Genomic DNA, 12,577 nt, shown 5'->3' on the forward strand with positions numbered 1-12,577 from the left:
GCTCAGAGCCCCTGGCAGGGCCTGAAGGAACTTATGAAAAGGAGGGAGAGGGACTTTTTATATGGGCAGAGTGACGCGACAAGGGGCAGTGATTTCAAAGTGAGAGAGAACAGAGTTAGATGGGATTTTGGGAATAGGGAATCGTTCCCTGTGAGGGCAGTGAGGCCCTGGCACAGGGTGCCCAGAGCAGCTGTGGCTGCCCCTGGATCCCTGGCAGTGCCCAAGGCCAGGCTGGACAGGGCTGGGAGCAGCCTGGGACAGTGGGAGGTGTCCCTGCCATGGCAGGGGTGGGATGGGATTATCCCTTCCCACCCAGACCATTCCATAATTCTATGGCTTCACTGCTGCTGCCTGTGCACAGCCTGACAATGCATCCACAAACGCCCCATGGAGGATTTCCAGTCCCTGCTGCAGCATAATCTGGGCTTTTGTCTCCTGTTTTCAATTTGATGGACTTGGAGTAGGCACAGAAGACACCAAACCAAGAAACAAGAGGCCAGAAAGCAGCACATGAGTGGAGCTGTGAAAAGGCTGAGGGCTGCACAGAGAGGATCTTCCCCGCCCACAGCTTCTCTGTTTCCAAGCTGCAATAGCACAGCCAGGTCCTCAGCAAGCAGAGCAGCACACGGAGGGGCTGGCAGCCCTTGGGGACAAGGGACAGGCGGCAGGGGTGGCTCCTGGCATCACTGATTTCTGAGTGTCCCATGGCACAGCACAAAGCACTCAGCCTCCCCTCACTGAGGACATCCAGAGCCCCTCAGATCTGCCAGATCCAAGCACCAAACCCTGAGCTGAGGTCTCAGACCAACAAGTCCAACTCTGCAGCAGGACTGTCACAGTCCAAGCACCTGCTCCCAATTCATGGGTATCCAGAATGAAACTACAACAGCTTCAATCAGCCCCCAAAATCAATACCCCCATAGTAAGCTCAGGGTTTTGCATGTGGTACGAGAGGCAGGTTGGGAGAAGATGATCTCATGCACCACATATTGATTAATCAATTCCAGCCAGGATGCTAATGGGCTTTTCTTAAAACGCTTGGCACCAGGAGGAAGGAGCAGAAATGCTGAATGAGAAAGGGAGAAACTGGTGGTGTGGTGAACCTTTAGGGTGAGGGGAGAAATCTTTTAGAGATGGCTTTAAGTGGTCAGAGACTGAGAATAAATGGAGGAACTGAGCAAGGAAGGGAGAAGGGAATAAATCACATTTATTGGCTCCAAACACAGCAGAATTGTACCTGGCAATTCACTGTGGCTGAGGATAATCCTTTCCTGTTGCAACAAAAACCCTCCCAGGAAGGACTGAAGGGGCTAGCAGGGCTCTGGAGTCACAGATGAAGAAAACTGAGCACAGCATCATCCCTGCAGCCAGAGAAATGGGCTGAGGGCATCAGTAATGCCTGACTTAGGGATTTTTCCATATAAACTACACCCTCAAATGAGAGCCTTGCACTGCCTGGAAGCCAGCAGAGGCTGGGGGAAATCATCCTGCTCTTTGTAAAACTGGGGAGAGCAAAACAGAACAGCCAAGAGGCTGTGCCAGTGGTGGTCCTGCCTTGCAGGAGGCAGGAATTCAGCCTGGTGCATCTTCTCTGCAGCCCACAGAGTCATGCCAGGGCTGAAGGTGAGTGATAGGGCTTTGTAAAACTGGACTGGACTAAGCAAAACCAGTCCTGGAGCTCGGTGTAACAAGTTTGATCACCCAGTCAGGAGAGAAAACCTCCAGGTACAAAATATGAAGGGGTTTCTGCTTTTGCCATACAGTTTTGTACAATTTGGAATTTCTTTGGGGCATTGAGAGAACCTGCTCCTACTCACCCAGCAGAGCACAGGAGCACCTTGGGGTGACACCAGCTCCTGCACTGCCACCACTCAGGTTTCAGTTTTCTGACTGAAACCATCCTGAGAAATTTCTGACTGAAACCATCCTGAAGAGTTCTGGATTGGAGCCATCCTGAGAATGTCCTGACTGAAACCATCCTGAAGACTTCCTGTCTGGTGCTGCTGCATCCTCCTTCTCCTATTCATCCCATAGCTGAGCAACTCTGCACCCTCAAAGCACCACAGACTCAACCAGAAACAGACCCTCAGGAAAAAAGGAAAGATCCTCCTCAAAAGCAGGGGTTCAGGAGGTGAAAACCACACAAATAAGACACTTTTTTCTTCCCAGAACCATCTCTTCCCAGCCAACCCCCCCCAGCCCCAGCAGGGCACTCACATTGTAGAGGATGTCGGTCCAGCCCTCCATGGTGATGCACTGGAAGACGGTGAGCACGGCGAAGAGGATGTTGTCAAAGTTGGTGATGCCATAGTTGGGGCCCTGCCAGTACTCCCTGCACGTGGTCCCGCTCTCACACTGCCTGGCAGGAGGCTCCTCTCCACAGGGAAAATCCCCCACCTCCTCACCTGCAGAGAGGGAAGAGAAGTTACTGATTGGAGCTACCCTGAGGAGTTCCTGCTTGTTGGAACCGTCCTGAAAAGTTCCTGCTTGGAATCATCCTGAAAAGTTCCTCCTTGGAACCATCCTGAGATGTTCCTGTTTAGAACCATCCTGAGAAGTTCCTGACTGAAACCATCCTGAAGAGTTCCAGATTGGAACCATCCTGAAAAGTTCCTGCTTGTTGGAACCATCCTGAAAAGTTCCTACTTGGAACTATCCTAAAAAGTTCCTGCTTGAAACCATCCTGAGGAGTTCCTGCTTGTTGGAACCATCCTGAGAAGTTCCTGCTTGTTGGAACCATCCTGAGAAGTTCCTGTTTAGATCCATCCTGAAAAGTTCCTGATTGGAACCATCCTGAGAAGTTCCTGCTTGTTGGAACCACCCTGAGAAGTTCCTGTTTAGAACCATACTGAAAAGTTCTTACTTGCTGGAACCATCCTGAGAAGTTCCTATTTGGAACCATCCTAAAAAGTTCCTGCTTGGAACCATCCTGAGAAGTTCCTGCTTGTTGGAACCATCCTGAGAAGTTCCTGTCTGGTGCTGCTGCATCCTCCTGGCACCACTGCAAGGATTAAATTCACATTTTGGGTTTCTTTGTGCCACTATGGACATGGAAAAGTTGTTGTGCCCCTGTAATCATTTCCACACTGCTGGGCTGTGGGAGGTGGGTCAGTGGGAGTGGAGCAGAGCCATCCCTGAAGTGCCCAAAATTTGTATTTTGCCATCTCACATGGTGGAATTGTTTAGGTTGGAAAAGACCTCTAAGATCACCAAGTGCAAGCATCAACCCAGCACCACTAGCCAGTGTCCCCAAGTGCCACATCCACATGTTTTTGGGCACCTCCAGGGATGGGGACTCCACCCTGGGCAGCCCCTTCCAATGTCTGACCATCCCTCCAGTGAGGAAATTCCCCCTAATCTCCAGTCTAAACCTCTCCTGGAGGCAACTTGAGGCCATTTCCTCTTGTTCTGCCACTTGTTACCTGGCAGAAGAGGCTTCCAAACTGCAAATAATTTCTGGCTTGTGACAGCCCAGTACATCTGAGAGGCCTGGAAATGGTGTAAGAGCAGCATGAAAAAAAACAACAAAAAACCACACAAACCCCCCCCAAAAAAAACCCACACAAAACTCCCCCCAAAACCCCAAAATAAACCAACACCACGAAAAATAAAACCAACAGTGTGGTAAAAGCGGGGCTTTGGGAACAGCGCACACTTCAAACACCCTCAAAGTGCTAAATATTTGCCCTATAGCATTAAAGCAAAAGGGCACCCTTCTGCACTAGTGCCAGTTTGGGGGTGTGGAGTGCCCCAGAATTGCCCTGGTACAGATGTTCGAGCACAGCTGCATGAGGAGCCCCTGGTGTCACCCCAAGGCAGCACTGGAGGACTCCAGCTCCTCCAGAAGCTCCACATTTCTGCTCCAAACAGAGGGAAAGGATCCAAGTGGGAAGGTGCTTCTCTGCTGAGCCTCACTGCAGACACAGAGGAGGCCAAGGTGGACAAATCTGTCAGGAAGGAGCACCAGGAACGGCCAGGACCATCCCAGCACCTTCCAGGCTCAGCTGGGAAGTGCTGCAGGCTGGAAAACTCCAGTGCTGGGTTTTCAGAGTAAGGAAATGTCACTATCATATTTTCTAGAAAAATTCCTTTGCCCAGGATTCTTCTCCCGGGAAGCTGAGAAGCCTCAGAGAAAAGGAAAACAATTCTTCTCTCATTTGCTTCTCCTGTGTTGTGCTCATGTGGAATGTGTTTGGAGATTGTTTACCCACAGGTGATTGTTCCATTGGATTCTGCTGGGAGTTGTTTTCACTCTTTGGCCAATCAGGGCCAAGCTGTGCCAGGACTCTGGAGAGAGTCAGGAGTTTTCATTGTTATCTTTTTAGCTTTCTGTGAGTATCCTTTCTGTATTCTTTAGTATAGTTTAGTATAGAATTCTTTATTATAATATAATATAATATAATATAATATAATATCATAAAATAATAAATTAGCCTTCTGAGAACATGGTGTCAGATTCATCATTCCTTCCTTTGTCTGGGAACCCCACAAATACAATAAGCAAATATCCCAAGCGATGTCCCTGTTTAGAGAGCTGGGATTGGGGGAGGCATTAAAGGGTTTTTAGAGGGACACATTATGGTAATGGAGCAGCAAACGGCACAAAATCCAGTTCACCAGGGGGAAAAGAAGGAGCAGCACTAACAAAAATTAGGAATAATCATTCCACAGAGCAAAGCCTGCAGGAGGAAAGCAAAATTGTCACAGTGGAGCAGAAGTGTGTGTAGATATATAAATATATATGTGACACTTTCCTGTTGACTCAACACCTCAGTGCAGGGCAAACCTCCAGCTCCCAGATGGGTCACCACAGGCTCTCACAAGGGCTTGGTGAGAGGAGAAAATGCCAAATCTGGCTCCTGCTGACCGTTTGTGAGTGTGCATTAAAAGAGGATCCAGTTTCATCTTCGTTTGGCCTTTTGCTGCCAGGGAATTCTCTGAAAATGCACTGCACATCTACCACAAAGGGCTGGGTGGGGGATTTTTTCCTTTTTAAAACTGTGACCAGAACTGGCCCTTACTCCTCACGGCTGGAGAAAACAAAAAAGGGGGAAATTCAAGGAAAAATGGGAAATAAATATGGTGCCCTTCTCTCCTGGAACAGCTTTGGGGCATTTGGGCTGGATCAGGTGCTTAAAAATAATCCTGTGTCAGCAGAGCAGGACAGCAAGGAGGGTGCAGGGAGAGGGAAACAAGACTGGAGCAAAACAGCCACTGAGTTTTCCCCATTTTTCCTTACAATAATGCCATGTTTCCAGCTCAGAACAGTCAGGCTGAAGGGGAAAGGCCTTGGATAACCCTTTGGCCATATTTTGGTGCCCAGCACCACTTTGTGCTGCAGTTCATCACTGACCTCCCCAGGCTATTGGCTCAGCAGAGCAGCGCTCAGTGTTGACACCTCTGCTTGGTCCCCTCATGGTGCACAGTTGGTCCCTCTGGGTCCCGATTCCAGAAAAAATCCCAGGGGTTTGCTCACTTTGGGGATTTGGAACAGAAAGAAGCAGAAGCAGCTTTCCCTCCTCCCATTTTCCACCCCCTACCAGAGGCATCTCTTTAATGAGTTCACATTTCCACCCTCAGGCTGGTTTGGAGCCCGTGGTCTCTGCCCAGGCTCCTTAATGCACCTCTGTGAGATGAGGAGCACTTAGGTTTGCAAAAGCTTTGTGGGTTGTTCTGCTGCTCTGCTCCCAGGGGATGCAGTGCCAGGAAACCTCACCGCCCTCTCCTTTCCAGAAACACCATTTCCTGCCTGGCAGCTGGAAGGGATGCTCAGAACTCACCCAAAGCCAGCTCAGCTCCCCCAGAGCCCCTTCCCCTGCCGGCTGAGGGGCTTTAGTATAGTTTAGTATAGTATTCTTTAACATAATATAGTATTATAAGGTAATAAATTAACCTTCTAATAACATGGTGTCAGATTCATCATTCTTTCCTTTGTCTGGGAACCCCACAAATACAATAAGCAAATATCCCAAGCGATGTCCCTGTTTAGAGAGCTGGGATTGGGGGAGCATTAAAAGGGTTTTTAAAGGGCCACGTTGTTGTTGCCACAGTGCAAGAGGTTTTACAGAGAGAAGTTTGAGCAGAGGATCCACATTTAACCCTGAAAGAATTTTCTACCAAGGTCATTGACACAGAAACCAAGAAAGAAAGAAGGAGAAATAAGAGAAACATGCAACTGCCTGTTCCAATGAGCACTTTGTTTGTCTTTCCTGACCAATGAGCAAAGTGTAAACTGATGTGTTTGTAAGAATGTACAAAAAGCATGCAGGCTAGAATAAAAACAGTTTGAAGCCTTCTGAAAACGGAGTGTGTTGCTTTATATTGTGATCATCTCAACTACAACAAACCACAGCTCACAAGGAGCCAGGAGCTGCTGAAATGCAGCTCAGGCAGCAGAGCTCCAGCCATGCTCCCAGTTCCAGCTGGAATGCACCCAGCCAGCAAGAGGAGCTTGCACATGACATTAGCCACGATAAAAACCTGTCCTGGGTCCCCACACCTGGCCCAGACTCTCTTGGTCAGTGCTGATGGCAGAGATGAGTGTGCAGGGAGCACACATGGCTCTGGGGGGGATGTTGGCCTTTTGCACTGCTCTGGGGAGGGCAGAAAATCCTCCCTCATGAAAATCCTCCCTCATGAAAATCCTCCCTCATCAGGTGTCAGCCGTGAGGGAGAGCCTCGGGCTCTGCCTGCAGCTGCCTCCTGCTCACAAGGGATGCACAAACATCCTCTGCCTTGTTTGCAGTCTAACAGACCCGAAAATGCTCCTGGCAAGCCCCAACCTGCTCAGGATTCACCCTCCCCTCCACCTCAGCATGGATTCTGCTGCTCCCCCCACACCCATCCTGTCACTGCTGTCCCTGTCCCCACTGTCACAGCCCCTCACAGGGGTCACATTACCCACAAAGGGACTTCTCCCTCCAGCAAATCCAGCCCAAAACCTCCTTTCCTGCAGGAATTGCCAGAATTTTCTCACAAGTCACATCTCCTTCACAACCTGCTTTATGTTATTCCAGCATTCCACAGGAACATGAGCAAGAATTCCCTTTGCAAATCTCTGTGTACACTGAGTGTATTAAAGTGCTCCCATCAGAAAGCACCGTGAGGGATGCCCAGAGATTTGGCAGGGTTCTTTTATTACCATTGGATTGCAAGGAAATAAATCAATATTAAGACCTCTTAGTGATAATGACTGAAAATACAAGGCTGTGTTTTAAAGCAAGTCGATTGCACCTTAAAATGCAATGGTTTGGAGATAAGAATAACATTTTAATGTGTGTTATCAGGTAATAAACACATATTAACACTGCTATAAAGGAATGAGGTGGAACACGATGATCTTTAAGGTTCCTCCCAGCCCAAAGCATTCCATGATTCCCTGATTTGACACAGCTGTTCCCAGCCAAGAATCTCTGGGATCGTCCTTCTCCACCTCCATCTTCTGGGCTCTGTCACTCACTCCCAGGCAGACACACCATTTACTCTTCAGTGCCCAGTTTCCCTTCTCTGAAGGTCACTTTTATCCTTTCTCCATCAAAGGACTCCTTGCCTCCCATCTATAGCCCTTTTATTTTTTGGTTGCTCCCAGACTTTTCAGTCTTTTACTATTCCACACCAGAGTTTCCCCAGAAAGCTCCCCAGGAAACTCAATGTGCATGAAGCAAAACCCAAGGAAAATTAGACAGACACCATTAATTAATAAGAAACAACAGGGATTTTGTTCTGTGCTTTGCTATGAGAAAATTCTTTTGGGATAGGAGGCCCTAAGGACTTTCATGTCACTCTTGGGCAGACTGGGAGCAGCACTGTGGCATCAGAGAGAGGAAAATCTTTCCCAGCCCGTGTAGGGTAAGCACAAAATTCTGTGTAATTCTCAGAATATGTGGGTAAGGAGGGGGAGAATGCAGGGAATGAGGCAAAAGGAAAAGCAGCACAGAAGCAGGAGGGGTAGGTCCAAAGGGCAGAGCTCACCTGTCTCGTTGGAAAAGCAGGTTTTGTGGAACTTGCCCATGTAAAACTCCAGCCCGATGATGGCAAACATCACGATGGCGAAGAAGAGGAGCAGCCCAATCTGCAGCAAGGGCACCATGGCCTTCATGATGGACTTGAGGACAACCTGCAGGCCTGTGGGGACACAAAAACACCTCAGGGAGGGGAGGAAAATGGGGCCTTGGGAGTGGAGAGAAGGTGGGAGACAGGGGCTGTCCAACTGAGCATTGGCAATACCAAGCAATGCTGCTCTTCCCAGGGTGCTATGAAACAATTTCCTGCCATGAGAGCAGGAGAGACAGCTGGGGGTTCTCCTTTTGTGGTGTCTTTTCTTCAAGTGACAGATCCAGTGGCTTGTTAAGCTTCAGAGGCACTCACAGGGTTTTTCCTGAAGCTGAGCCCAGTCCTTGGGGCAACTGTGGTGCAGCTTTGAACTCTACCTTAGGGCCAAGCAAGCCAGTCTGGTGTAGAGCAGGGGGACAAAAATTTAGTCCCACTTCTCCACATGCTGGACATGTCAGCTTTGGACAGCTGGAAGTGTCCAGACATGGAAGTTTCCAGACAAGCTGGAAGTGTCAGCTTTATCCCACCAAATTCACACCGTGGCTGGACTCAGTGGTAATTAAGAAATTGGTGCTGAATTGTTATTACTGTTATTGTCTGACTGCACTGAAATGAAAGTGAGACCACAGCAGGAGATTAAACCTCAGCTAATACAATTATTTAGCTGCACCAGGGTCCCCTGCAGATATTTGCCAAAATAAATTCCAATTTGTGTCTATAGACACGAGGCTGAAACATTTCCCTGGAAGGAGGATTATGGTGGTGCTGGGAGAGATCAGGCAGGGTCTGGACTGCAGTGGAAACCTGTGCTGAGGAGCTCAGAGTGAGGGCAAAGAGAGAATGCCCAGCACCTGATCTTGTCACTGAGTTTGGAAGTGGAGGAGGGACGTAAAGCCCCATGAGAGGATGTGATCCCTGTGCCAGGGACTGGGGGCTGCTCAGGAGCTTCTCTCCCCCTGCAAGGGACACTGCTGTCCCTGTCACACCCTGCTCTGCAGAAACACCCAAGGCTGCCCATCCACAGCTTTGTCACCAGCCCTGGCACTCGTTTCAGTTAAAGGCAGGGAGATAAGGAGAGCAGGCTGGAGATGGAGGTGGCTGATAACGTCCTGCTAAAACTAAAACTATACTAAAGAATACAGAAAGGATACAGACAGAAGGCTTAACAAGAATGATAATGAAAAACTCGTGACTGATTGCTCAGAGTCCAACACAGCTGGCTGTGATTGGTCATTCTTTAAAACAATTCACATGGACCAAATCAAACATTCACCTATTGGCAAACAATGTCCAAGCCACATTCCAAAGCAGCAAACAAACACAGGAGCAGCAATCAGATAATTATTGTTTTCATTCACACAAAAACCTGCACACAAAACCCTGCAGCTGCCCTGGTGGCCTGTCCTGAGGGCTGGGGGGTGAAGGATCATCCTTGTCCTGCCACCTTGTACAGCACCAGTGAGATGGAGATGGGCACAGACATTTAAAAAAGCAGCAAAGTCTTTTTGACAGGAAGAACACCGAGGGAATAAAAGGGAAGAATATTCTGTGTTTGTGGGTGGTTGCACATCAAGGTTATGCATTTATTACAGAAAAAAAAAACCCTATAAAATATTCAGCTTTCACCACATCACTAAAAACCTGAGAGCAATTGTTGTGGGGAGGTGTTGTGCTGGTCCAGGACACATCCCCAGGTGGAACACGTGTCCCACAGCAGGACAGGGACAGCTCTGAGGGGCCACCTCACTTCTGTGACAACCTCAGGCTGTCATTGCCACACCTTGCACAGGCAAAAGGTCCAGGGAAAAACATGCAGCACCATCTTCTTGTTGGAGACCTGCTAACAAATGCCACCTTTCCAAGGATCTGTCCTGGCTGGGAATTCAGATTGAAGCCCTGCCCATGAATGGAACATGATTTCAGGAATTGTTGGTGCTGTCTTGCCCCCAGGTGAATCCAGAGAACACCAGAGCATCCCACAGTGCCGCAGCTCCTTCCCGCAGCTCCTGCTGGAGGGTACAAACCTCTCTATTCCACGTCCAGGAATGAAAGAGCTCCTAGGAGTGATCCCTGCTGGGGGCAGAGCAGCTGTGACTGTGACAGAAAAAGGCAGAAAGCCACGATGTGGGCACTGGGATGGTTTCAGGCCATGATGCAGCTCCTCACTCAGCATTCAGACCCCTCAGGTACACACACAAAATGCATAAATCAGTAGGCAAGGCCAGATCCCACCTGCTCTTTCCCTTAATTTTCTCCCTGTCACTGTCATATTTTCTGGAAAAATCCCTTTGCCAGGATTTCTTCTCCTGGGAAGCTGAGAAGCCTCAGAGAAAAAGGAAAACAATTTTACCTCATTTGCTTCTCCTGTGTTTTGCTGCTTTGGAATGTGGTTGGAGATTGTTTATCCAACATATTAATTGTTTTGATTTAATGACCAATCACTGTCCAGCTGTGTCAGGGCTCTGGAGAGTCACAGGTTTTTAATTAGTATCTTGTTTAGCCTTCTGTCTGTATCCTTTCTCTATTCTTTAGTATAGTTTAGTGTAGCATTCTTTTATATAATATAGTAACATAAAATAATAAATTAGCCTTCTAAGAACATGGAGTCAGATTCTCAATTCCTCCTCCATCCAGAGGACCCTGAAAATACCACAAATGGTGACCCCATCTCCGCTTTACTAAAAGGGTCAAATGCCCAGCACAGGATGCTCAGCTGATCAAAACCATCAGGAGATCCAAGCTGAAAAGCCTGAAAGCTGCAAAATTCAGCTCTCAGGTCTGCTCTCCCCAGAGAATTCCTTCACCCCCAAAGACAAAAGGGTCCTTGGACAAATCCCAATCCTCACCTGCAGATTTGGGAGCTGAAATCAGCACAAAATGGGACGAGAAACAACCAGACCCTGCTGAGGGCAGGAGCAACCAACCCCAAAGAGGCAAGGGGAGAAAATATTGCTGAGAAAAGCAATAACACCCCAAACCTACAGAGCCCTTGGGCTGGGACACAACGTGGGCACAACACTCACTTGGGATTCCTGACACGAGTTTCAGGGGCCGCAGCACCCGCACAGCTCGCAGGGTCCGCAGGTCAAAATCAGTCCCAGCAGTGGCCAGAATCCTGCAGGGAAACAGGAAAAACAATCCAGATTAAATGCAAATTCCTCTTTCCAAAGCATGGCTAAGTTTGGTGTAAAATCAGAAAATATTGGAGCTGCTTTAAACGAAATTTCAGATTAAATGCAAATTCCTCTTTCCAAAGCATGGCTGAGTGTGGTGTAGAAGTAGCAAATATTGGAGCTGCTTTAAAAAAAATAAAAGATCCTGATTAAACACAACTTCCTCTTTCCAAAGCATGGCTAAGTTTGGTGTAAAACCAGCAAATATTGGAGCTGCTTTAAAAACAAATCCAGATTAAATGCAAGTTCCTCTTTCCAAAGCATGGCTAAGTGTGGTGTTGTGAGATTCACATCCTCTGAACCTGAGAGAAGCAATTGAGATAAGAATTGGTTTGATCATTCTTTTCTCTGCTTCTCTCAGGTTCAGAGAATATGAATCCCACATGGTGTAAAACCAGCAAATATTGGAGCTGCTTTAAAAAAAAATCCATATTAAATGCAAATTCCTGTTTCCAATGCATGGCTAAGTGTGGTGTAAAACCAGCAGGTTTTGGAGCTGCTTTAAAAAACAAATCCAGATTAAATGCAAATTCCTGTTTCCAAAGCATGGCTAAGTGTGGTGTTGTGAGATTCACATCCTCTGAACCTGAGAGAAGCAAAGAAAAGAATGATCAAAACAATTCTTATCTCAATTGCTTCTCTCACTGCTTCTCTCAGGTTCAGAGAATGTGAATCCCACATGGTGTAAAACCAGCAAATATTGGAGCTGCTTAAAAAAAATAAATCCAGATTAAATGCAAATTCCTCTTTCCAAAGTATGGCTAAGTGTGGTGTACAACCAGCAGGTTTTGGAGCTGCTTTAAACAAAAAAAAATCCAGATTAAATGCAAGTTCCTCTTTCCAAAGCATGGCTGAGTGTGGTGTTGGAAGATTCACATTCTCTGAACCTGAGAGAAGCAGAGAGAGCAGCAATTGAGATAAGAATTGTTTTGATCATTCTTTTCTCTGCTCTCTCAGGTTCAGAGAATATGAATCCCACATGGTGTAAAACCAGCAAATATTGGAGCTGCTTTAAACAAAAAAAAAAAAAAAAATCCAGATTAAATGCAAATTCCTCTTTCCAAAGCATGGCTAATTGTGGTGGCAAATATTGGAGCTGCTTTAAACTCTGTGATCACATTGTGGATTGTGTTCAGTGAAAGGAAGTAATTCCCACAAACTCCAGGGCTGCTGTAGGAAAATCTCCAATTATGAGGCCACTGGACATCATCAGGCACTAAAGAGCTGCACCCTGTGCCCCAGGAAAGCACAAAAAGGAGACAGAGAGAGGGAGCTGAATCCCTCAGTTATGCTGGAAATCACCTTCCAGAACTTCCCATAATAAATCCACAAATCCTTCAATTTGATGTCTG

The 12,577-nt window shown here is 47.5% G+C and overlaps 1 protein-coding gene across 1 annotated transcript in view; it reads right to left on the reverse strand.

Moving 5' to 3' along the window:
* Nucleotides 1-12,577, reverse strand: part of LOC115910801 (voltage-dependent N-type calcium channel subunit alpha-1B-like) — a 328,893-nt gene that overhangs the window by 196,882 nt on the left and 119,434 nt on the right. Inside the window, 3 exon segments of the mRNA XM_030961242.1 lie at nt 2,218-2,405; nt 7,972-8,124; nt 11,076-11,167. Coding sequence (XP_030817102.1) covers nt 2,218-2,405; nt 7,972-8,124; nt 11,076-11,167 — 433 coding nt within the window.

This window comes from Camarhynchus parvulus, chromosome 17 (assembly GCF_901933205.1).
Source record: "Camarhynchus parvulus chromosome 17, STF_HiC, whole genome shotgun sequence".
Classification (NCBI taxonomy): Eukaryota; Metazoa; Chordata; class Aves; order Passeriformes; family Thraupidae; genus Camarhynchus; species Camarhynchus parvulus.